Raw genomic sequence first — 24,911 nt, 5'->3', positions numbered from 1 at the left:
GAGGGTATGTGCTGAAATTGACTGTAAACTAAAGGGTGTGAGATCTAATTTACACTAGAGGTGGTTAACTGCTGTACCTGTCTGGTGTACAGGGACTCCAAGTTTCTCACCAAATAGGCCCACCTTACAATCTGGTTCAAGGAATTTTTGTTTCTCAAAGACAAATTCCCAAACCATGACACCAAATAAAAATAGAAGTCAATAAAACCATGATTTAAATAGGGTCATCATGGTTTTTGTGAATTTGAAAAGAGAACATTTCCTTAAGAAGTACAAGCGCTGGTAACTCTTCTGTGAAGCTGTGTGCTGTCTGATTTACAACTGCAGATGTGAACTTTTGTTGTACAAAACATTTGAACAATAGCTGTAATGTATGTGTTTTTTTTTTTCTTCATAAAGACTTGTGTGAATTTGTGACATTCATAAACTCTTAAATGCCGTCAAATTAAGTGTAACGAATGTAGTAAAAAGCAACATCCACTTTATATGTGGACTAAATAGACATAAATATATATTGTACGTATTAACTGCACGTGGTGATAAAGGAGGGAAAGTAAAATAGAAATAGTTATCCGAACACAACCGTTGTTGCTATGGCAACTCAATGTTTGAGACACTCATCTGAGGCGAAGTGCTAACCGGTGTGCTAGCTTCTTCTTCAAAACCATCGAAACGCTACCCGTCTCTCCGTGTTATTTGCACAATATCTAAAATGGTAAGTACGTCTGTCTTTAATTCATTACAACCACGTTGGTTCACAGAGAGCTGACAGTCGTGAACAGCCAAACAAGTCGTTAGCTAACTTACCTAACGTTAGCAGCTAACTTAAACTGTACCAGTCGGACAGTTTTTTGGCTAAATTCTATCAAACTTTTTATTTAACCTACAAATATACCTGATGGTGTAATGTTTTGAGTCAATTTAATGGTGTCAGACTAAAGTCTTACTTCTTAGCTTTGTAACCATATATCGTTTTAACGGCCTAATTTACCTTTGTGTTTACAAGAGGGTTCAAAAGGACGCTAACACCGGCGAATTAGCCGTGTGCATCCCTCGGCCCTAATCGGACACCCCGATCTCCTCGCCGTAAACACTGGGAGCTGCTGGTCGTCGACATTAACATCAATGATGTCAAAACATCCGGTACAATACTTCAGTCCTTCACAATAAAATGGCTCCGAAACAGCTCCAAAATACACCATAAAGTCTTCTTCATTTCCATTTATAATGTAAACCACCACCTGAGCCACTCAGCCTGAGCGTCGCCCAAGCGTATTCACTCCTTCTCTCATCATAGTCACTTTATTTTACTAATTTGACATGTAAATGCTCATATACAAATATGACACTTCACTTGTAGATTCTTAGATGTGTGTAAGTTAATTACACTTGCACTTCGGTGGCGATCACCCAGTAAAAGCGACACCAAAAGACCGGAAACTGCGGCAGACCAGATCCGCCAGGACAGGGCTAATACCAGTGAACGGCGTCCGACTGGTGATACATTCCCTATAACGCTTGATTGGTGTATGAATTTCATACTTGTAATTAACGTACATCCATGAAAGGCACAGACTTCCCCTAAATAACAACGATGAAGAAACGTACTAGGTTGATAGTTGGGATTTGTTTTAACTGTTTCTATTATGTTGACTTTGGTGCAGCCTCCCAAAAACAAAGGTTCAAGCAAAAAGCCTGCAAAAGCGAGGACGCCCACACTGATAGATGGCCTTACCAAGGAGGAGATGTCCAAGGAGCAGGTCAGAGCTGAAGTGTGTGTGTGTGTGTGTGTGTGTGTGTGTGTGTGTGTGTGTGTGTGTGTGTGTGTGTGTGTGTGTGTGTGTGTGTGTGTGTGTGTGTGTGTGTGTGTGTGTGTGTGTGTGTGTGTGTGTGTGTGTGTGTGTGTGTGTGTGTGTGTGTGTGTGTGTGTGTGTGTGTGTGTGTGTGTGTGTGTGTGTGGTGGGTGTGTGTGTGTGTGTCTATGATTTACATAGTCCCACCACTACCTCCTTGAGTACCATAGGCAGGAACTTCGGACAGACCCAGCTCTATGGAGGACGGCCATCTGTCTTGACTGGTTGGGGAGAGAGAAAAGACGGACAGATGAAAAGAGAGAGACAAAGACAGACACAAATACAGACAGGGAGACAGTTCAAGAGATGCAAACAACCACAAAAGTAACAGTAAATATAATAATATCTATAGTCATGTGAATATGACTTGTATTTTATGGCAGTTAATATAGTAGAATAATAGAAACAAGCACAGCTAAGGTGACAGAATATGACAATGATAATAATTATGGTGGTAAATATGATCAATGATGAGTAGTGGTAATAACAGTTGTGATACAATGAGACATATTGCTGATTGTGTTTTTATGGCTACAAATTTTATAATTTATAAAACTAATGATAGTTTATATGAGTAATAGTAATAATAGCAGCAGGAAGCGTCATGCAGGACCACGACAGCAGGCACCACCACGATCAGCAGCATCACAAACAACTCTGGGGAAGAAGTTGAATTACTAACATAACATAATAGCCCTAGGGCTGAAGAATACAAGACACTATAATAATATATATATATATATATATATATATATATATATATATATATATATATATGCAAGATCAGACCACCCCTACATCCCTCTCACACACTTTTCAGATAGCACTAAAGACATATCAGCAACATTTTGTCAGACTTTCCTCCAGAGGACATTATATCTGATTTTACAGGCTGAGTGGTACGCCTGTGAATATTAAATTGGACTTTGACATGTACAATGGCTGGAGTCCCTCATTTGAATAAATGAGACAATACGCCAAACTGTCATCTACATTGTCTGGCTCAGATACGCTCATACTAAGATATTTTACTGTATTTTCAGCTGGAAGAGCACATTGTGCGCCTTCGAGAGGAGCTGGACAGAGAGAGGGAAGAGAGAAACTATTTTCAGCTGGAGAGGGACAAGATCCACAACTTTTGGGAGATCACAGACAGACAACTGGAGAATCTTAAGGCTGAACGGAAAAACTTTGATAAGGACATAGAAGAGGATGAGGGGCGCCACCAAATAGAGATCAAGGTAAGGTGTATTCTAGCTACACAGTCAAACTGCTTCCAAACTCATACGCTAGATTTTCCCAAGTCTTTATTTTATACCAGAATATGCAAGAACAGTAAACAAGACTCTTTATGCAATGGATGCAACCTTGTATTCGTTTCCATTCTTAGTATCCCACAATGCATTGTGCGTCAGTCATTTCTTTACTGCAGAGTATAGGTTGTCCTCTCAACTCTCAGGAAAAATCATGTGATCGTATTGCATTTTCCAGATAACATTTTATAATGCACTTTTGATTCTTTTTTCCCCCCACTAGGTGTATAAACAGAAGGTGAAGCACCTCCTGTGTGAACACCAGAACATGATCTCTGAATTCGAAGCAGATTGTTTAGTCTCCACTCAGAAGTTGCAGCAAGAGCAAGAACAATTAGAGGCTCAGTTTAATAAGAACATGAAGGCCATCATGGTCGACATTCAGGAGCTCGACAATGAAAGCCGTGTCAAGGAGCTTGAACTGGTTTGTACACACACTATTTTATTGCTATAATTACTTGTACCTGCCTGGTGCTCCCGGTCAAATTTGCCTGGCCTGTTTTAACTCCCCTTACATTAACACAAAAACCATTGATCGTCACCAAATTTTATTTAACTCCCTTTTAGGCTGTAAACAGTGCTCCAGCCTACTGGTTTACATGAATAACTGCAGTGAATATACAAAGAACAAACACAGAAATTGTAAATTGTATCCCAAATAGTGTGGTTCACATGGGGGGATGGGCACGTAAGCCAAGGAAAGAGACGGGTTCCCATAGCAAACACCTAATTGTTTACTTTGAAATGTGAAACAGGTGTTATATGTTTAGTCTGGAAGGTGTGGTTCATGTGGGGAGATAGGCACATAAGCACGGGAAAGAGATGGGAAGAGGAGACACCTAAGTGTTCAGTCTGAAAGAGGTTCACGTGAGGTAGAGAGTGTGTGTACTATGTGATGGATGAAGACAATCTAGGGTCACCCATTCATGTCCTATGCTGGGAACACCACAAAAAGTTATCCAAACCACTCATAATTTAATGAAAGTGGTGATCAGCAATTGTATATGTTCAAATGCCTAGTGTGGAGGATATCATAAGGCCAAATGTAAAAAACAATATTTGTGATAGATGAAAGTAGGAAATTGGTCAGATTTGACCCGAACATGACAGAAAGGTTAAGTAAGTTATTAAGTAAGCATCAATGCTATGTACGCTAACACCACTTTGGTTATTATCTCAATAGAAACATGATGAAGAAATGACTAAAACAAGGAACAGCTGGGAGAAGCAACTCACAGGTAAAGATCTAATCTTATTCTAAGTTGAATTCAACCCCCAATGCTGTGAAAAACATGTAATTCTGTGTCGCTATATGAGTAGATACCCAAGCAAAATATGCGAAAAAGATCGAGCTGCTACCACAAGAGCTGGACAACATTGGAAAAAATATGACAAGTGAGAGAGAGGATCTTTGGAACAGCCACATCAGCAGTCTTATAGAGGACCACAACAAAGCTTTAGATGACGCTAACGCACTCGTTAATCGCATGCAAAAGGATTCGGATATGAATGAGTCACTCAAGGTAAAAGTGCACATTTTCAGCATTTGTCAGACTGACACCAAATAAATTTTAGATTTCATTTTAAGCCTGCCACACATGATTCATTTCTTTGTTGATGGGTCTGTTGATTGTTTTTTTTTTTTAATGAATTGACCAGTTGTTAAGTCTATAAAGTGGAAAAAGGCCCATGTGTTTACTTTGCTTGTTTTGATTGATGATCAATTTGCTATCCAATTAAAAAATAATATAAAACAGAAAAGTCTTCAAATTTGAGAAACTGTCGCCAAGTAATGTTTGGGATTTTTCATTAATAAATGACTCAAATTGTTCACAGTGACTTTTCCGTCATTTGACAAATTGTTGCAGCAATTTTGATAAAGTAATGTTTTTTCCCCACATTATTTGTCTTATTGGATTTTTTCAGAAACAAATTGATGAGATGGTGATGAAACAGAAGGAGAAGGAAAAGGGCCTGGTCTGTGTTTTGCAGGATAATAAACATCTCGCTAAGCTTCTCTTGAAAGTCAAAGAGGAAAATGCAGAAAATGAGAAAAAAATGAAATACTACTCAATTACAAAGGTTGTTGGATGTTTCCTAATATTTTTTGTTGTTGTTTTGTTGCCATTTAGTGCATTTATATTTGTTGCTACAAGTGCCAGATTCGTTGCCTTAGTTGGTAGAATACTGTAAATGGGCACGTGGTCAATTTGTGACACTGTTTTTCACAGAATTCAAATGAAAAGTTGAAGACAAAAGAACTGGATGATCTGAAATTGGATCATGAGACACTGGGACAGAAATTCCATAAGGTAAAAGCTAAAAGAATAAAGTAATTTTCCTCAACTGTCCTGATTTATGTGCTGAACCAAATGCTTGAGTACTTTTGGTATTTATGTGAATGTTTTTGCAATTGTTTTGTGTGTGCTTCACGTCACACAGCTTCAGCTGGAAAGGGACGAGCTATACGAGACATTCAATCAGAACATACAAAAGGTGCAACATAAAGCAGGGTTGAAGAGCACAATGCTGGAAAAGAAGCTGAATGACCTGGCAGACGGCCTGGAGAAGACGCAGGCTCAGCTCTCTTTGGTGCTTTCTGCCTCAAACATTGACCAAACTGCCCTTAATGGCGTCGCCAAGAAAATTGAGGTACTTTTTCTTTAAAATATACTGTATATGTACAGTATTTAATACATGTACTGAGAACATAATATAAAGTTTTTTGCTTTTAGGAAAATGTTGACTCCAGTAATAAGTCCATCAAGAACTTACAGTATAAAAAAGCTCAGATTTCCGAGGTTAGTAGTTTGTTTACTTCCTGAAATTGTTGTCTTGTATTTGGTATGTACTAATGATGATGTTCAATAAATGCTTGTAGTGATATCACACTTGTGCATTCGGCAGGTCCGTCAGGATTTGCTACAGACCTACGAAGCAAAGCAACGGGCTCTTGGTGTCCCTGTGGAAGAGCTTTGTGTGAAGCCCTTTAAGAGCAGTCTTGCTGGAAAAAGTCCTTTTTAAGGACTCAGATCTAGGGTTCGCCCCAAAATGAGAAGCAATGAATCCAAAGACTGAACCATTTACAGCAAGTGTCTTTCTTTCTTTGCATCTGCTCTCATTAGAATCTATCACGCTTCTCAGATTTTCCTTTGATACAAATGTTGATGTTCAGTAACAAAAAAAGTATCACATGAAACATTGTTTGCGCTATCTCATCTCTCTATCTCTTTCTGATTCACGTCGCCCTCCAAAGGCAGAGTTAAGTAACTGCAGTTTAAAAGAAGGTTTTGAAGTTTACAGACAGATCTGCAAACAGTGCAACAGATGAAAAGGTTGTAATGCCTTATTTGATATATTTTAGGCTAATTATTTTTTAGCCTTAAAATCATTTTCATAGACTAAACACATTACTTAAAAGCTAGTCACCAAAGAAAACACAGCATACATACAAAATGTGTTACTTCAGCTTTCTTTGAACTAGTCTTGAACAAGTCTTTATGGATAATTCTTTTCATTCATTCTTTTGAAATGGTTCAGAGGAAAATTATAATAATACTTTTTGCTGTGTGTCTTCATACATTATTAAGATTTAATATTAAAATTGATTTCATTAATTAATCTAGAGTTAAATTCATTTAAATATGCGATTTAAAAGAAACTTAACTGAAGAAGCTGATACTCTGTTAAACTAGTTGCAGTAGCTATATAGGACAAGTTGAGCTGCTTTTTTTCTCCATCATGACCGATCTCTTATCTCTATTGTAGTTACAGCAAAGAAGGTGTAACAGTTTGTATATAAAGCAGATACAGGTCTTAGCTCAATTTCTGCAATTGCATTCCTGTTTATTTCAACTGATATGAAGTGCAGTAAAACTAAATGAGCTGACAACAATCAGATGTTCTGGTGTGGTCTGTAAGAAATGATGTCTCGCTGACTGTGGTTGGAGCTGTTTTTCCTGCTGGGAAAGCCATGCATGACTTTTCTCCAACTAGCAGTTAATATATTTCAATGATATGACGTGTACTTGATTTTTTTTGATGCAGAGAATCTGCTCTATTTAGGCCATTTGTGTAATCTGTGGTTACTTAAATAGTGGGTTTATAGGCTGCAATGAATGTAAGACATGACTAATGTGGTGGATCTCTTAACAGTTAAAGTTTACAGTCCTGGGCTGACTGTAAATTATTTTTCATAATGACAGCAAAGATTGTTTTTGTTTTAATGTTTTGGTATTTGGGTTCTCAGGATGGATGGCCGTCCATGAATTTGATTATAGCAGTGAGGTCACAGCAACAGTAGAAGTCGTTCTCAATATTAGGTGACACCAATCTTTTTAATTTTATTGGCCATAAAGACTTTCATTTGTGCTAAAGTGGGAGTAACATGACTGTTGAGAAGGAATGTGTGTAAATAGTAGCAAATGTTTTCATTGAACACTAAATATGGGCAATTGCAATTTAATTAATTATACCTGACACCAGAGAAGCTTCACCCATCAGTCCCAGATGTAAAGTAGAAGTGGGACATTTTATGTTTTGGAACTGAAAACATTTCTTGTTGCAACCTTGAGTCACAGAGGATATGCCAACAGAATCTTGTTCATTTTATTTCAGGAAGAAAAACTATTAATAGTATTGTTATAAAGAATAGGTTTCCTTGTCACTTTGGTACTTCAAAAAATAAGTTTTTAAAAAGTGCCATTGAAATAATTTCTTCAGCTTCTAATGTCAGTAAATTACGACACTTACGAAAGACATGCTCATTTTAGGGGTTAATTTGAGGTATTTATTATATATTATATAAAAGTTGGATTCAAACCAAGTATTCCAATCTCAACAGCTACTTTCACCAGCTGATTTCTGCCATGTCTGAGTTTTCAGCAGAGAGGAGGAACGTATGGGATGGATCTAGTTTCTCATTGAATATTCCTGTGGTGAATCGAGCCCTGCTGCACTGAGTGATTGCTGTTCCTCGCAGTATCAATTATACAGGAGGAAGTTATTGTCCCTGTTCAAGCCACAGTATCATCCAGCTAAAGCAAGTGGAGGGAGGGGTGGTCCTTTCACTCAGCCCTCTTGGGTTTCAGGGCCTGCAGACAGTAGTCTGACTCTGGGGAGCCGGCTGCTGTGGCCTTGCACAGGGCTCAATTGTAAGTCTGCCTGACCGAGGGATAAATGTGTCTAAACAGTGACAGCCTGCACAGTCTCTGCTGGCCCGGCCCCGTCAGTAAGACTACACCCCCAACAAACCCGGAGTCACGAGATGAGTCCCAGCTGAAAGACAGCTCAATAGGGAATCAGTCAGTGGGAGACATCGGACAGTTAGAGAACGGGATAGATATCCTGGGTGTGATTAACATGATCCAGATTTTCACCTTGTTTGAGCACCTAGCTGAGTGCTGTGACCTTCCTTCAGCCTCAGGATGGCCCACAATACCGAACCGGAAACACATAAAAACAACATCCAAATACTAGCAGTGACCGTAAAGACAAGTCTTGTTTTATGGGATTATATACACCCAAACCTAACCACACTGCTCTCTCCCTTTTTTTATTTATTGCACTCTGTCATAGAAAACCTACTGTAGCATAACAAGATAAGACATGAAATATGAAGCCAAGTATTAACCCTAAACCCCAGAGGTAAAAAGCAAATGCCCCAAACAGCTAAAAGCACAGAGAGAAATAGAGAACGCAGGTGGGAGGGGTGCAAGAGGAGAGAGTGAAATGTAGAGAAAGTCTGAGCGATGGTGAAACAGAGAGTGCCACTCAGAAAGAGGTCAGCTCCAAGTGTGCTGACACGGCTGAGTCAGAGATGCTGGCAAATGCTTGAGAGGATCCATAAAGAAATGAATGGATTGTAACAGTTGGTGAGTTCTGAATTTCTTTTTCTCTATACTTTATCATTACTGTGTGAGTGACAAGTGACATTAAAATTACCACAGGAGCAGATGTATTCTTTACTATTGTTTTTAAACTGTGATCTCTTTAAGAACTGTTTTGTTCCTACCTACTCTTTTCAGCATGACATATGGACCTACCTTTAATACTTCCTAGTGTCCATGTTTTCATAAGTTAAGTACATTGCTGATGCTTGTTTTGTGGTAAGGGCAGTAAGCTGATGTGGTGGCTAGTCATTAAGGTTTAATATCCCCTCTCCGCTGAGACACCTTACTCCTTGACTCAACTCCATAGCTGAAAATGAAAAAAAAGCTGCATCTGTTTAACACAGGGTTTGTTGAAATCAATAGGAAAAACGGCCTGAAGAGAAAGATGTGACACCACTGTGTCACTGTGCATGCTGCCATGAGATGAAGATGGCAGAGAAAGGGCCAGGGATGACCACTCTTAGATTCACAAGCATCATTCTTTGTGCTGTTTTACTGGGACAAGGATCCCCTGAGAAGACAGGTGAGTTAACCACTAAAACATGTTCCTAAATCTAACAGTTGTGTTTGTTAATATACACGTGTTTATTACTTGATGTTGTCTCTACTGGGTTTCTTTCAGGAGGTGGTAAAGAGGGCCAGAGAGATGCCATTCTTAAGGAGATCATTTCAAAATGGAGTACAGGAAGTGGCTGGAATCCTCACAAAGCATCTCCAGAAACAAACAAGGACGAGTCTGTGCACCCTTGGGTGAGGAATATCATGGGGAGCCTAAAAACACTCGGCCTACTTCCCAGCAAAAACCTTCCTTCATTAAACAAACCAATTGACAGGCACCGTCTTTCTGGCTTCCTCTACAACATCTCGCTGTACCTCCAAGAGATGGGTGCTGAGCTGGAGACGGCACCGGCAGAGCCAGATGAGGAGCAGCTGTGGGAGAAGGTGCTGCATTACTTTCTTCAGTCCGAAGGGAGCGCTGCATTAAACCAGTGGAACGGCCGGGTACCACCCCGACCCAGCGTCAGAGTGCAGGACTGGTTTTTGTCCCTGAGGGGCAGCCCTCACTGGGACTGGTTCCTGGGGCTGCTGCAGAGTCTGATCAGTCTGTCAGAGCGTCAGCCCCACAGGCCCCTCTTGACTTTCTTATCTCAGAACTGGAGGACAGTGAGCGCTGTGTTTGAAGCTGCACTTCAGGCTCTGCTCAGTGGGACTTATGGCCAGGCCAGTGCAGGCCTGCAGGGCTTCATCTGTGCTCTAAAGGGTCGCAGTGACTGCGCCTTCAATGTAAGCTGGCTTCAGCAGCTGCTGCGTTTCCTAGAAACACGCAACTGGAAGCCCGTGGTCAGTTTACATCCAGCAGGGGAAGGTGCTGAACACAGTAGGAGTTCAAGTGCGTTTGGACGTTTGAAGCCCTTCAGCTTGCCTCCTGAGGTCATGAGGCAGGACGGGATGTATGGAAATACATCTCTGGATGATGCGATGCCCACAGAGGATGATCCAGACTCCATGCAGAGTTTCCTGCTGCAGGCGTTGTCACGTTCAGGTGGAGGAGAGCGAGGGGGCTACTTGGCACAGAAAAATCTAGCTCTGGTGCAGAGTTTGGATGGACTGAGGAGGGGCCTCCTGCACAGGGTGGGTAGTTCTGTCTACGGTAACTTGAGGAAGAAAGTGTCACAAGTTACCATGGCGCTGCTTGATGATGTCAGCAGCCTGGTGGAAGTGCCACAACCCAACGCTCGGGGCAGGTGCTCAGTTGGTGAGTATGTGGAGCAGTTAGCCATAGAGGTTGTTTGCACAATTATAAGAGATAAGAACTCATTAATATTAGACAAAAGGCTGTGTTAAAACCTTGTCAGCCCTCGTCATTAGTTTTGTTAAAGTTACATGTGCAGTAACACACACACTTAGTGAATCATTTGATTATAAAAAAAGAGCACCCTCTGGTTGGCCCTGTTTCACCGAAAGGATACAGGAGGGACAGTGACTGACACTGCTTTAAAATCTTTATAATCATCGTGACTGGTGAAAGCATCAATTGTTAGCCCAGCTAATCTCTTTATCCTCTTATTGATGTCAGTAACATTATATCTTGGGCATTGTTAGCTGAGCTGCACTGTTACATCAGGCCTGGCCGTGTGCTGCAGGAGCTCCTAGTTGCTTTATCCAGCACTCACTTTGATTTTCTGCTAATATTTGCTTTTCATTTGTCTTTTTGAAGGTGACCTTAGACAACTGATCTTATGGTAAGATGTTATAATAAAATGACTCACTATGTAATTTTAGTCCACATATTTGTCAGTATTATTAGCAAAAACAGACTTACTTTCTGTTCTGTCCACACACACGTAGGGGGATTAGACACAATGTGACGTGGAACTCTCAGGCTTTGGGCGTTAGTTCCCAGGGTCTCCCGAGCTCACTCCCGTTCCTGTCCTGCCCCTCCGCTGAAGAAGAGGAACCCAGAACAAACCCCTCCTCAAGAACCCTCTCCAAACAAAAACGCCTGGATGACCTCTCTGCCACGCCTCACCGCTCTCAGCTCAACCAGCAGAGAGAGATGGAGTACTTCACCTCTATAGAAATCCTGGAGGCAGCATGTAATGAATCCATCCCAGGCTTGACAGGCGTCTCCAACTTCACTGTGTTCCTCTACTGTAAACTGTTTGAAGGGGAGAACGGGTCAGTTAATCCTGCAGAGGCCCAGATGGGGCTTGACCTGCATGCCACGTGCTCTGATGCAGCTTGGTACTTGTCTGCTGCTGAGGAGGACTTCCTTTGGGTTCATGTCTGCAGTGAATTCTTTGCCCATGAGTTCAACAACACAGTGTGTGCCAACTCCTCTTTCTGGCTGCAGAGGGCACATCAGGTAATGTGTTTTTTTTTTTTTTTTGATGAAAAGTCGTACTAAAGACATGCTGTCGTGTATTTGTGCGTGCTTTTTTCACTCATTCCCTCTCTTTTATTTTAACTTCTAACGTTAATATTTGCAGGCTGCGGTGACGAGGGACTACCAATTTTTTAACCTGACAAGTATCGACGACCTGTGTGTGCAGCTGACAGGTGACGCAATAGAAAGTCCAATACTCGATGAGAACTGTGTGGTCCAGTTGGGCAGCAGGTTGCTAAGTGCCCAGGCCTTCAGACACTGCTTCCTGCCCAACAACTCTGTCCTGATCTCAGCTCTGTGTGGTAGTGAGTCCCGTGACTCGCACCAATACTTGCAAGAAGGCAGCTGGGCCGCGGCGTACTGCTCCAAAATACACAACTTCTCCCATGTTGACACCAGTGAGGAGACTTGTCAGTATAGGGCTTGGGCTGTGCATCATTTCACCAACTCCACCCTCCTGGAGCTCTGTGGGCAGATGCACGGATTGAGAGAGTACATTTGTCTAAACACCACGCTCTTCAATCAGCTGTTAAAATCAGCACCTCAGTTTGCTGATTTCTGTGCTAATCTGCACGCAGAGCTGGAGGGCAGAAAGTGTCTCCTGCAGAGGTTTTTTGACATGCTCCCGGCACCATATGAGTTTGACACATCGCAGCTGTGTGTGGACCCGGCTCCACTGCTGATGGAAGCTTTACACAAGCTGAGTGTGTGCGAGGTCGAGGGAGGGGAGCGCGAAGGGTTTTTAGTGGCTCTGGGATATGTGTTGCGAGTCCTGGACTTCATGGTAGGCCTCTCTTCGGGTCTGGATGAAGGGGAGGGAGAGGCGAGGCAAGGTTTGGGTCAGGCCATCCTCCTCTCAAGTCTCCTTGACAACACCTCCTGGGCCGCACTGCAGCCAGAAGCCTCCATGAGCGTCCTTCACACCGTGGGAGTCTTCCTCCGCAGAGAGCAGAACGCCACTCTCAAGGAGGACCTCCTGAGCTGCTTCAGCGTAAGACAGCTGACACACTCTCACACAAACACACTCACACAGAGCAAAGAGAGAATAACTTGTTTTTTGCTGTTACATCAGCCCGTCTTGTGGGACCTCATCCAGCGGGACGATAACTCATCTGCTCTGAGGTTTCTGCTGCAGGTACTGACCCATGCAGCTACATTCACATTTTAAACTTTCACTACAGATCAGTTCGCTGAACTTTATATTTAGGTGAATCACTTTATCTCACCAGGAGTACCTCCAGATGCCAAGAGACAGCATTCGCACTCTAGTGATGTCTGCTGAAAAAGATGCTGTTAAGAGATTTCTCTCCCATATGCATCAAAGTTGGGACCAGCTACAAGTTGAAACCGGCCAGGTTTGTTTCTCAAACTCCCAACGAAACATTGAGTGGACTATTATTGACACATTTTATTAAGCTAATTGTGCAGGTAAAATCCTTCATTGCTCTGTTGACTACAGTTCTACACTACTGCACTTTCTCGTGCTGTATCCATTTTATTTTAATCAATGTCACTACCCATGCATAGTTAAAGAGGGCCAAATTGAATGTGCATCAGTTTCTGTCTCGCTCTTTTGTTTTCTATGTCAGGCCTCTCAAAAAGAGTTGCAGGCCATGGAAACAATGACCGCTGCTTTCATCCATAAGTTCCCCCGAGTGACCCCAGAACTGTTTGTGGACCTGTCTCAGTTCATTCCCTTCATGTCTGTTTCTGATATCATGAGCTTTCCAGCCTCCCTGATAGTCAACGACAGTGTGTGAGTAACTGACACAAGAAATGGTTGCGTTTAGTTTAGTTTAGTTTAGTATACCGTACTGTCCCCATGCCGATGGCTTCTATGTTCCTCTTTAGGTTGACAGCCATTCGTGACCACAGCTCAGGGATGAAGTCGCTGCAGAAAAAGGCCTTTGTAAAAAGACTCCTGCAGTCGAGTGTCGTGGGTGATGTCCCGACATGGCCACCGTACTTTCTCACTTCCATCCTCCCACTTCTGCCTTACCTCCCAGTCAGTCATTTTCAGCAACTGACATCACAGCAGGTAAAAATCTTCACATCACTGCCGTAGCTATTTCTCTCATAGATGTAAACCTTGTACCTTCATCGGGGTTGTTGCAGATGACAGAATTAAAGGGAAAATCTAAATAAATGAGAAACAGATGCTTCCATCCAAAGTACAAGGATAATGTTTTTTATGGTTATAAAATAACATGTGAGTCATTCTCTATGGCCTTCATTACATGTTGTTTCTGGCTTGTTTCAACATTTTAACTGTTGTCTCCTTTAGCTCACTCCTCTGGTAGAGTTGCTAGGCAATGGCAGTCTGGATGGTGTAAGGGGGCGTCATGTACTCCGGACCCTCTTCAGCAAGAAGAGGAATCTGACCAGTGATAACATACTGAGGTGGGACCCACATACTTAATGTTTACTCATGTTTATCTATTTTTAACATCTGATGTCAATTTACAGTACTCTATATGTAATATGATTCCACGATGATGTGTCATATCAAGACTGTATATAAAGCCACATCAATATTGACATATATGAATTATATACAGTATATGTACAGTATATCATATGCATGTAAGATGCCTTGGCTCCTTCTCTTAGGAGTATTTTTTTAACTCTGAAATCTGAAATTTGAGAGTTAAACTTGTTAAAGTGAATGTTCTTTATTTCATTAAATGCTTTACATTGTAGAAGAAAGTGCATATCCGTCTCAGTTTCGCCCTCTCTCAATTTAGTTCAATTCAATTAAATTAAAATGGCTTTATTGGCATGATGTAACACTGTACTTATTGCCAAAGCATATGTAAATGTTGAAAAGGTTAACAGAAATTAAGCTTGAAAATGGACTGCTTGAAAAGTGCTTGAATTTGACCTTGGAAAAGGTGTAACGTGGTGACTGTTAGTCACTGTCCCTCAGTTTGTGGCAGACAGCAACATAGAGTGCTGTAAGCTCACAGCTCTTAGCCTCCTCCCGTATGATTTTTACATTTTTAATGTATTTCCCTAATATTTGTATATTTGTTAAATGTGGTGGAAGTGTCATTATGTTTCAGGCTCATTAAGGGTGCAGTCAGAGCACAGGGGCCCAGGTTTTCCTGTGTTGCCCCTTTTCAGTGGCAAGTCTGTGCTCACTCAGTCTGTACATCTTCAATGTTCTTTTTAACTGTAGATTAGTAACCATGTTCAAATAATTTTGATCTAGATAGCGTTACATTTTGGTGTGTGCTTTTGTCTGTTTCCTCTCTCACTCACTCTCATTTTTAAAGGTAACAAATGTGGGGTTTTTTCAGGTTAGGAGTCCTTGCGTGCTACCTGGAACCGGCGGACTTGGGTTCATTTCTTCAGGACTCAGCTGTGTCCTCGGCTCTGTGGCAACAGCTGGCTCAGTGCATGTCCAAGGGGTTCATCAGTACCAGCGGCAGGGTAATCAGCACATGTTCTGTAGTCCACTACAGAAAATCTGACATTCCCAATGTCTGACTAACTGTGTTTACCTGTGTTTCACTGACAGCTGTCCTCTTGGTTGATACCAGCCGTTGAACCCCTGAACGTCAGCAGCATGGCTCCCCCTGAGTTGTCCGCTCTCAGCGGTCTGTTACCGCAGTTAGGAGCATCCTTCCTGCTATCGCTTCCCTCACAGCAACTCCTGGAAATCCTATCACAACCAGGATTGCACAGATATCCCCCAGCACAGGTCAGCAGGGATATTTGTTTTTCATTTCACATGTGACTTCTTGTCATTCTTATCTTGGGCGAGATGGTAAAATGTTCTCAAAGATAATAGTAAACTGTAGGTTTCAAGTGTAACTGTAAATATATAGAAATTAGTTGCATTTCCATGAAAGTTTTCAGATTTGATCATCAAAAGATAAAAAAAAATCTCTAAGATTCTACATGTAACTACAATGTATCACTGAAAAGAAAAGCCTTGGCTGTAATGTGTTTTTAGCTACCAAGAGACACATGTGACCTTCAGTATATTTTTTATGCAAATCTGTTAATTTTTCAATACTTTCCTCAGGCTTTTCAAATTTTATCCAAGATTTCAAAGGACACCACTGTAAGTAGACGTTTAAAACATTTTTTTTAACTGAATTTCAGCCAAATGCACTTTCATCACCCTGTTTTTCTCTCTGTCTACCTGCCAGCTCACCATGGAAAGACTGTGCAGACTGAAGCCGTTACTCTCCGGTCTCTCCCCTGCTGTGCTCAAAGACCTCCAGTGGCCTGAGCTCAGTGAAGCTACCCACTGCCACTGCTGGAGAACACTGCTAACTGAGCTTAAGCCTGGCCATAGAGCCATGCTATACTATGCAGTGCAGGAGGTGACGATTCTATTATCTGTCTTCAGTGCAACACTTATTACTCTTATCTTTTAGTAAGCTGTGGCTCACATTGTTGTCACATGATGAGTAAATTGACACGCTGAAGATTGATAGGTTCATATCAGAAATACAATAGAGTTGAAAGCCTTTATTGTCATACAAGAGTACAATGAAATGAGTTGTGCTACTTCTGATCAGTGCAATAAAAAACACTGGGAAAAATATCCCCAAGACAAAAACGCAAACAGAACATCCACAGCCGACACCACTGGTCCAGACATAATTAGAAAAATAAATAAATCCAGCGTAAATTTCTCTTCATTTAATTGCGCTAGAATATGAGTTTTAATGCACTAAAATAGATGCAAACGTTACCTGGTATGAATGTAATTGTTGCTTTTTAATTCCACTGGTATGAATGTTATTATTGCACTACAATACATGTAATTATTTCTATTGCACAAGATCCATTAGGTACATTTTTTACTTTTAAAGATTAAACTAGGTCAGTAAAAACTAAAAACTGTAGCCTGGGCTACATTAATTAAGCTAATCTGGCACTAGGGTTCCAACAAGTCTCCATTTGATCCACATGTGTGAAACCTGCTTTGTGTTGCATTTAAAAGCTTCTGGGTTTAAATTTACAGTCTTTTTTGTTGTTGTTTGTCAACAGGCTCTACGCAGAGACTTGCAGAACATCACTCAGCAGGTAAACTGTCTATTACCATTCGTCCCTCTGAGGAAACTGACTGAAACCTTAAACGGAGAAACAATCCTGAGAGATGTCAGCCTGTACAGAGACATACCCTGGTCACCACAGCAGGTGCACATTTTACTTTTAACAGTCTTTGTGTGCTGTTTCACACTAGATTGATATGACGGCTGGCAGATCATTGACTAAAGAAGAAAATGTTTCAAGCTTCGGTCTTCGGTCCCATTAATCTGCAACTCGTTGGATATGCGTCAGAGGAGCCTTTCAGGATATTAATACTCCACACGCATCAGCTGCCATCAAGCTAATTAGTTTGGATGTAGTACAATGATGTGGTGGAGTGCAGCATGAATTAATAATGGCTACCTTAAAGGGATTTTGTCACAGCCAAGAGTGTATTTCACCTCCTGTTCTCAGCCTAATGAGACCCAAGTCAAATCAATAACAATAGTCTTTTTCATTTAGTACCTGCACTGAATTATATATTGTGTCAAACTTAAAATATTGCATTTAAATTACCTTAAAGTTAAATGTTTCAACAGCAAGTGCTATGTGTGTGATTTAAACATGTATTTTAAAAAATCCTTTTTATTGTATAGTTAGTGTGAGGAATATTTTGCGAGGTTGTAGTGTCAATATCATTTTAATCAACATGCCTGTGTTGTTCCTGAAATCAACCAATTCAATAATCATCAAATTTTGGGTTTAACCTGAAACTGCCACTCTACACATATACAAGATAGTATATCTTATGTGGTGCAGTCAAATTAGTGATATCCCACCAGTATTACATCAGACGGGAAGATTTTCTGGTAGTGTAGCTGGAGTTGAACGGCTTTTTAAGAAAACTAAGTTTGAAGTGATCCCTAAAGGTCCAATAGATCGATAGATACTTTATTTATGTTAAAAAGTTAAAAAAGTATTATTATTAAGTATTATCTCATGTGCATGTTTCAATGTGCAATTTGTTATATGCAAAATGGATGTAATTATGAGTTCAAAGTGAGAGTAGATCTTACCTGTTGTGATAAAGCTTATTTCAGCCGACATTCTCCTCCCCCTGTAGCTGGGGTTCAGCTTGAGTTTGTAATTTGTACTAATCACACTGCAATTAAAACATGCTTGGATGGAACAAACAAAACACTGACAATTGTACTAAAATGCAGAGTGGTGAGTCTGATTCTCAACATCATGTTAATCTGCCTATTAAGTTTAGTCTCAGTGGCACAAAAGAGAAGCTCATTGTTCAGTGTTCAAAATGGAGAGGGTTCATCCTCTGGAAAACATGAATGTTTTGCCCTAATGCTGACTGTAAAGGGAGGATGATGGGACCATCAAAAGCATGTGTGAACAGGATCTATCTTCTGCGAGCTATGAACCTCCAGGATGTTAAATACCAGGATTATCAACTTTAACAGCAATTTGACCAGTCGTTCTCTGGACCAAAGTATTGGATATGGGAAAGTGATATTTCACCCAAAATCTTTCAAACATCAGAGGCTATTCCCCTTGCAATAGACTTGAATGCTTTTCAATTTGTTTTTAATTTTGTGTTTTTTCAAAAAAACAAAGCAGCAGACTCATTTTATTTTGTAGGAATTCCAACAGTGGGCAGTTTTCACAATAAAATATCTGAACAACCTCAGAAAGATCTCAAAGCAATAATGCCGAATAAGCAAATGTTTTGTGAATTTTCTCACACTCATGCCTAAAAGACAACAAAACTGGTTCAATTGATTTTGTTATTTGTTAAATCTTGCTTGAATAAAATGTTATTAATTTTAAGTTTGACACTTTTGTTTTTTGTCCCGACAGGCTCAGCTTTTGTTCAAAAAGATCCACAAATTTAAAAACATTACCAGCAAGATGGTGAGGTAAGTTGGACGTATTGCACCAGAACATTCAGATCTTTGATTTTAATCATTAAATTATTTCACCTGCCAACTGAATTAAAGAATCCAAATTCACAGGAATTTTCAGGTCTGATAAGAACTCAATAAACAATTTAAATAACAACCTGTCTTTTACTTGGAGGGATCTGGATCATATTGCTGGTGGAATGAGTTGTGGCTTTTTGAGACTTTGGAGCAACGATACAGATTTTGCGGAGCTGCTTCAGTTTGTTAGTGAGCTGCCTGGAGGCGTGAGACCTGCTCTGGTAAGGAACAAAGACTCTAGCGCTCCTCAAACTCTTTTATCTGATATATGGCCATGGTTCCTTAGTTTGTTGTTATATTTCAAAAGTATGTTTAATTCTAACAAGTTCAGTTGTGTTTTGTTACCAGCGAAAATGTATTGTAGACGAATTAAGGAAACAACCTGGGCTCCACATCAGTACTTTGAGCTCTGGATTTGCTGCCACTTTACCGTAAGTAGGCTATCTCCTTATGAAACGTAACTATTTTACAGTTTATCCACAGATAACTGCATTTACACATCTGCTCTGTTCTTTGCCAGCGTGACGATGATAGAGGACCTCTCTAATGCATCCTTCAGAGCCATTCTGGACCACATTCAGGCACACTTCTCTGATTTCCTCAGTCTGCCACATTACAAGCAGACAAATTTAGCAGAGAAAGCCGTAACTGAGCAGGTAAAACACCAATATGAACTATACAGACATTGCGTTTATGTCATATCCTTACATGATGTGCAGCAGCTGACAGTATGAGGTACTTATTCATAGTCAGTGTATTATTATTAGGTAAATAGTATTAGGTATAGTGTGTTATCAGAAAATCAATATTAGTTTAAGTGTATGATGTATTTATTGTAGAATATTTTCACTGCTTTACATGCAGTCAAGCAATTTGTTCATTTTGGTAGTTTCTAACCCTTTAAAACAACAAAGTCGCACAATAACACAAACAAACTAACTTATCGAGACAGTTGACCGCCAACTCTCATGTGAGGTACAATAACTGTTTTTTTTGCTTTTGAAGGGGGCATATATAACGCTTTTAGTTCCCCCTGTGTAACCTTAAGGTAAAGTGATATTTATTTTTGTAGGCGGGCCTTATCTAGGTAGCTAACATACAATTTGCTGCTGCCCCCATCCGCAGCAGTACATTACCTGCTTGCATGCTGACCGTCATCTACTGTTGGTAAAACACTGACTAATTTATGATTACCTCATATAACCCAGCTTCAACAAATCTGAACTATCTCCTTAAGTTGAAACAGAACTCCTAAATTAACCTTGGGGTAATTAAACCAGCACGATGAGAATTCAGAACTTGATGGATGGTTCTGGTCAGGGAAATCAGGGTGTGCTTCACTGATGGTGACGCATGTATTTGATTTTTATCAACATCAATGGGGCAGAACAGTTTTCAGTTAAATCCAGGCCCACTGACAATATGTGATGATCTGCAGGGCTCTTATAATGGGGAGATTGATGGTGCCACTCTGGATGTCTTGGGGCCTTTACTGCCTTTCTTGGACCAGGACAGTTTGGCTCTGGTGGACAGAGGAGCTCTAGCGCTGCGGCTGGAGGAGATGAGAAGCTTTTGCCTTCCTAAAGAGGCTCTGAGAGAAATTAGTGCCCTGTTCACTCAGAAAGACATGCTTGGGTAAAAAAACAAAACAAAACACATCTGCTGAAAAATGTATGGTATGACCTGGTGCAATAATAAGTCGAGAGCTTAATTTCAGTCATTATTTAAAAAAGTGATTTATTGGCCGCACACATACAACTACAAACAGTTGTTTATATATTTAGGAAAAAAGACTTAAAACATGAAATTTTAATGACTATATGACTTATATAAAATATTTTGACAAGTTATTTAAAACTAAATGAGGCATCACCTCTATAATGCTACTTTAATTTTATTACACAGCTTGGTTGAATACTCGAATCTGATTAGTTAATTATGCTAAATAAGCAACTATTTGATGGTGAATACGAGTATCTTAATATAAAGTGTTGCCAGAAGTAACGAGAGACTAGTTTGTATGTAAAATAGTTTGTATGCAGTCTTAAATACAATCATTGCCTGATGATAAAAACAGCAGTAATTGTAAGACACTTACACTTGTACTTTGCCAGGGAGCCATCCAAATGGAAAGTTGGGGATGTGGAACATTTGGGGCGACTGGTGTTTTCTCTCTCAACAAAGCAGATTAACTCCATCCCGCTGGTAAGCTGCCAAAAGCATCAGCCCATTAAAAAAATATTTATTTCATTGCACTTATGGGTAATATGTGTTTCCCCTGTGCAGACAGTGTTAAATAAGGACACGGTGGAGCAGGTGCTGGTGGGTCAAAGTCGCTGGGAGGACAGTGTGGTGGGTGGAGTCTGTGTTACTCAGTGTATGGACCAGCATCGTCAGAGACAGAAGACTCAGAGTCTCATGCGAGGGATTGTCAAAGCACGGAGCAGAAGGGCAAAAGGTTCAATAAATACTTTCTATAACTTTTAGACCTGTTGTTATACTGTGTCTAATACTTTGTGTAAGGTTTTATTCGAATCAATGCGCTGAATTCCCTGGTGTCTCCCCGAACAGTGCCAGTCCCAAGCTGTGCAGACATCAGAGGGACGTTTCCTTCAGCTTGGACAGCCACTCAGCTCAACCGTATGTCACAGCAGGATCTGAAACTGTGTGTTGATGTTTTCGCTCAGGACGCTTCACTGAGCTCTGAGCAGCGTCGTGCTCTGTGGGTGAAACTTCGGCAGGTCAGTACATCTGCGAAAGACCACAGGAAGTTTAGGATATATCAGATCATCATATTTCCTCAAAGTCTGACTTTTGATGCGACAGTTCTTTCCCCTCCAATAGTCGGTGTATAACCTACAGTAGATGGCGTTCAACATGCCCCCATTTGGAGAAGCCCTGAGGAGTCTCAGCAAATAAGCTAAGCAATGCACTGCTGTGGATGCGGCCACACAGTAAACTGACCCACCTAAAGTTGTAGTCCAGCCCCTCTCATGTTCTGTGAGGTAAAGGTGTTATTTCTTATCAGTGGAGTCTGGTGGCTTTGACGGGCGCATAGATAATAGCTGCAGATTTTTATTGGTGGGCCTTCTTTTAGATAGCTAAAGTATGTTTAGCTGCTGCCCTTGTCCACAGTAGTGTGTTTAACTTCCATGCCTGTGGTCCTGCCTGCTTCTCCAAACTGGGGGTGTGCCAACCGCCATCTACTGCTGATAACACACTGACTACGGAGAACAACATAATACAATTTCCACATCCAAGCATCAGGACACAATTCTTAGTGAAAATGCATCACACCTATAATCAAAATTTGACTTGTGGTGTTTTTTTAGTCTCATTCCAGCTGATGGTCTCCCTCCCTGAGAGACAAAGACAGCTGAGTAAAACCTGTCTTTTTAACATCAACATAATCTGTGGTTGAAACATGTTGTGGTTGTTCATTTAATCCAGTTCTTCAGACCAGTGAGAGAGCTGAGAGCAGATCAGGTGCTGGCTCTGGGCCCAGTAGTGACTGAGATGGGAGAAAGAGAGCTGCACGACGCCGGTCTCACTGATCTGGGTGCGTTGGCACATCTGGGGATGCTGACGGACTGGAGCCCTAAAAAGGTTTTGAGTTTTTCATTGTGATGTAAAACTTTTGAGTAAATGAAAGCATTAGTGTGTGTTTAATGTTTGTATTTGTTTGTTTTTTTCCCCCAGATGAGAGCGGTGATTGTCGGTATGATGCGTAAACGCAAACTGAAAGTAGAGCAGTTAACCGCTCTTGAGCTGGCAACATTTGGCCATCTGATGTGTGGTCTGTATCCCTCAGAGATGAAAAGACTGAGCCCCTACAACCTCAGGTCAGTCAAATACACAAAGTATAAACTTCCTTTATCAAATCAACAGAGTCACTTCAGGCAAAAGCATCCTCCAAAATACACATTTAGGCGTTTCTTTTTAACGACATTTTCTGATTGTGTCTGTAGATTTCTCATAAATCCCCAAAAATTAGAATTAGATAACATCTCATTTATGGAGTGATTAAAAAAAGAGAATAATTAATTAATTAATAATATTTGACTCTAATATGTCAACAAAATGAAACAAGATTTTTTAACCTTGCTTTATCTAGTGTTTGCAATTCTGTTTTGTTAATGAATGCAAATAAGCACGCATTTCATAAGATAATGCCTAACTTGCATATTTAAACATATAATTTTAGAAAACTTGTTATAAAAAAATATTCAATATATTTATTAATAAATTATATTTTATATAAGGGTGAAGGTGAATGGGTGAAGTGGTGATAGGTAGTTAAATTATTTTACTCTATTCACCCCTTAATACAGTAGATCAAGATAAAAGATAGATAAAAGAGAAAGCTCAGCAATATGTCATCAAAACAATTGTGTCATACCTATATAATATGGTATAATATATACATATACGGGTAAATGGCATCAATACAAAGACGAACACAAACAAAGATGGACATACAAAGTCCAAAGATGTTGACAAATACTAATTTGTATATAAGATAGTAAGAACAGTATGCGCCTACATAACAGTAGCTAGTTAACAGCAGTGACACATCCTTCTAAGGTCACAACAGAATTACTTGCTTAAGGTTTCAGAGAGTCATTCATTGATTTCACATCTAGCTTCTCACAGATGCTATCTAACAGGAACCTGGTGCACATTTCTTAGTAGCACAACCTTCATAAATCATCTTGTATACCCCCAGGTGTGGTTGATGAAGGAGGATACGTTCTAAATGTTTTTCTCACAATGCAGTATGGCTGTCCTGTTCCTGCGGGAGATGTCCCTGCCATGCACGGAGCAGCAAATGGAGGCACTGACAAGCCGTTTGTCCAGACCTGAGGCTTTTGGTCCAGTCAGTGCTTGGGGACCAGAAGTTTTCACTGAAATTGGGACATTGGCAGGTACAGTAGAACATAATATCCCTGGGGCTATACACTGTTTTGTGATCAACTTTCTTTCGATTTATTTTTTTCTCTTCAAAGACTGAGGAGGGTAGCAGAAAGAAAATGGCAACTTTTGGATGGATTGGCAAAATTAGAAAATATCCCTGAGGGTTTAAAGGTTTAGGAAAACTTTCATAATTTCTGTGATTTGCTATAAAGAACATTGCTTATCTGACTACACTGTGTTTGTGTCTCTGTCCAGTGGGCCTGGAGGACATGGTGCTGTCAGCTCTGGTACCAGAACAAGTGGAGGGAATCACCCCTGAAGCCATTGCCCTGATGTCACCAAAAAAGATGGCAGTGAGTTTCAACCAGGATTTTATAGGACTAACCTACAAAACAATATTTAGCTTCAGTAAAGAGGTACATGTATGTCGGCAGGTGTCTTTAATCTGCTCCATTATTGTCAGTATTCTCTAAATTAATTTGCATCACGGATATAGTTCTTCCATGTGAGTTTATGCCCCTTAAAACTTGAGCTACAAATTGTATTAATTATATTGATTTACAGGTGCTTGTGCAAATTATGAATGACTTAAATGCCTTGATTTAAAGTATACACAGGGCCCCCTCTCTTAGTATGTGTGCTGGTGTGTGTCTGACAGGTGGTGTTCAGTGCAGTTCAGATGTCGTGGCTGAGTGCAGAGCAGGCATGGGCTGTCACTGTGGAGCAGTGGGCAGAACTGGACACCGAGCAGAGGCACGCTGTCGGACTCGCTCGGTACGAAGGAGACGTCCTGCTGGAGCTGAGAGGTGATAAAATGTCCTTATGACAAAGCTCCTGCATAAAGAGGAGGTTATAGTCATTTTATTTATCTGAGGACGTGTTTGTAAGTGCATATACTTTTATTATAATAGTACTTGTTTCCTCTAACCAATATGATTTTTACGTTGTGTTTACGAGAGGGTGATGAAAGCTGTTTTTCTGCTTCCACAGGGAGGAACTCTGCTCCAGCAGCAGAGAGCTTCACTCTACGCTCACTGGCTCTGTGTCTCTTGTTATGGCACCTCGTTTAA

General features: G+C 40.6%; 2 protein-coding genes across 2 annotated transcripts; both read left to right on the top strand.

Moving 5' to 3' along the window:
- Nucleotides 1-1,646: 1,646 nt before the first annotated feature.
- Nucleotides 1,647-6,190, top strand: LOC310951764 (dynein regulatory complex subunit 4-like; the record flags this gene model as incomplete). Its single annotated transcript, XM_083920168.1, has 10 exons — nucleotides 1,647-1,760; nucleotides 2,897-3,094; nucleotides 3,390-3,590; nucleotides 4,350-4,404; nucleotides 4,487-4,689; nucleotides 5,093-5,143; nucleotides 5,398-5,478; nucleotides 5,609-5,818; nucleotides 5,902-5,967; nucleotides 6,074-6,190. The coding sequence occupies 10 exons, from the start codon at nucleotides 1,647-1,649 to the stop codon at nucleotides 6,188-6,190; spliced, it is 1,296 nt and encodes a 431-aa protein (XP_083776294.1).
- Nucleotides 6,191-9,480: 3,290 nt separating this feature from the next.
- On the top strand, nucleotides 9,481-24,911 carry LOC310951758 (stereocilin; the record flags this gene model as incomplete). The annotated part of the gene is made up of 29 exons (XM_083920154.1): nucleotides 9,481-9,580; nucleotides 9,680-10,813; nucleotides 11,276-11,300; nucleotides 11,407-11,923; nucleotides 12,048-12,935; nucleotides 13,017-13,079; nucleotides 13,174-13,299; nucleotides 13,534-13,700; nucleotides 13,796-13,982; nucleotides 14,229-14,344; nucleotides 15,244-15,376; nucleotides 15,465-15,647; nucleotides 15,975-16,013; nucleotides 16,102-16,278; nucleotides 16,952-17,101; nucleotides 18,806-18,864; nucleotides 19,025-19,148; nucleotides 19,276-19,358; nucleotides 19,448-19,583; nucleotides 20,366-20,562; nucleotides 21,042-21,132; nucleotides 21,214-21,385; nucleotides 21,499-21,668; nucleotides 22,378-22,533; nucleotides 22,627-22,769; nucleotides 23,704-23,852; nucleotides 24,097-24,194; nucleotides 24,500-24,647; nucleotides 24,832-24,911. 29 exons carry the CDS (start codon nucleotides 9,481-9,483, stop codon nucleotides 24,909-24,911), a joined length of 5,811 nt encoding a protein of 1,936 aa, XP_083776280.1.

This window comes from Echiichthys vipera, assembly GCF_963691815.1.
Source record: "Echiichthys vipera genome assembly, chromosome: 1".
Classification (NCBI taxonomy): Eukaryota; Metazoa; Chordata; class Actinopteri; order Perciformes; family Trachinidae; genus Echiichthys; species Echiichthys vipera.
This window is presented reverse-complemented; position numbering and strand designations above follow the sequence as displayed.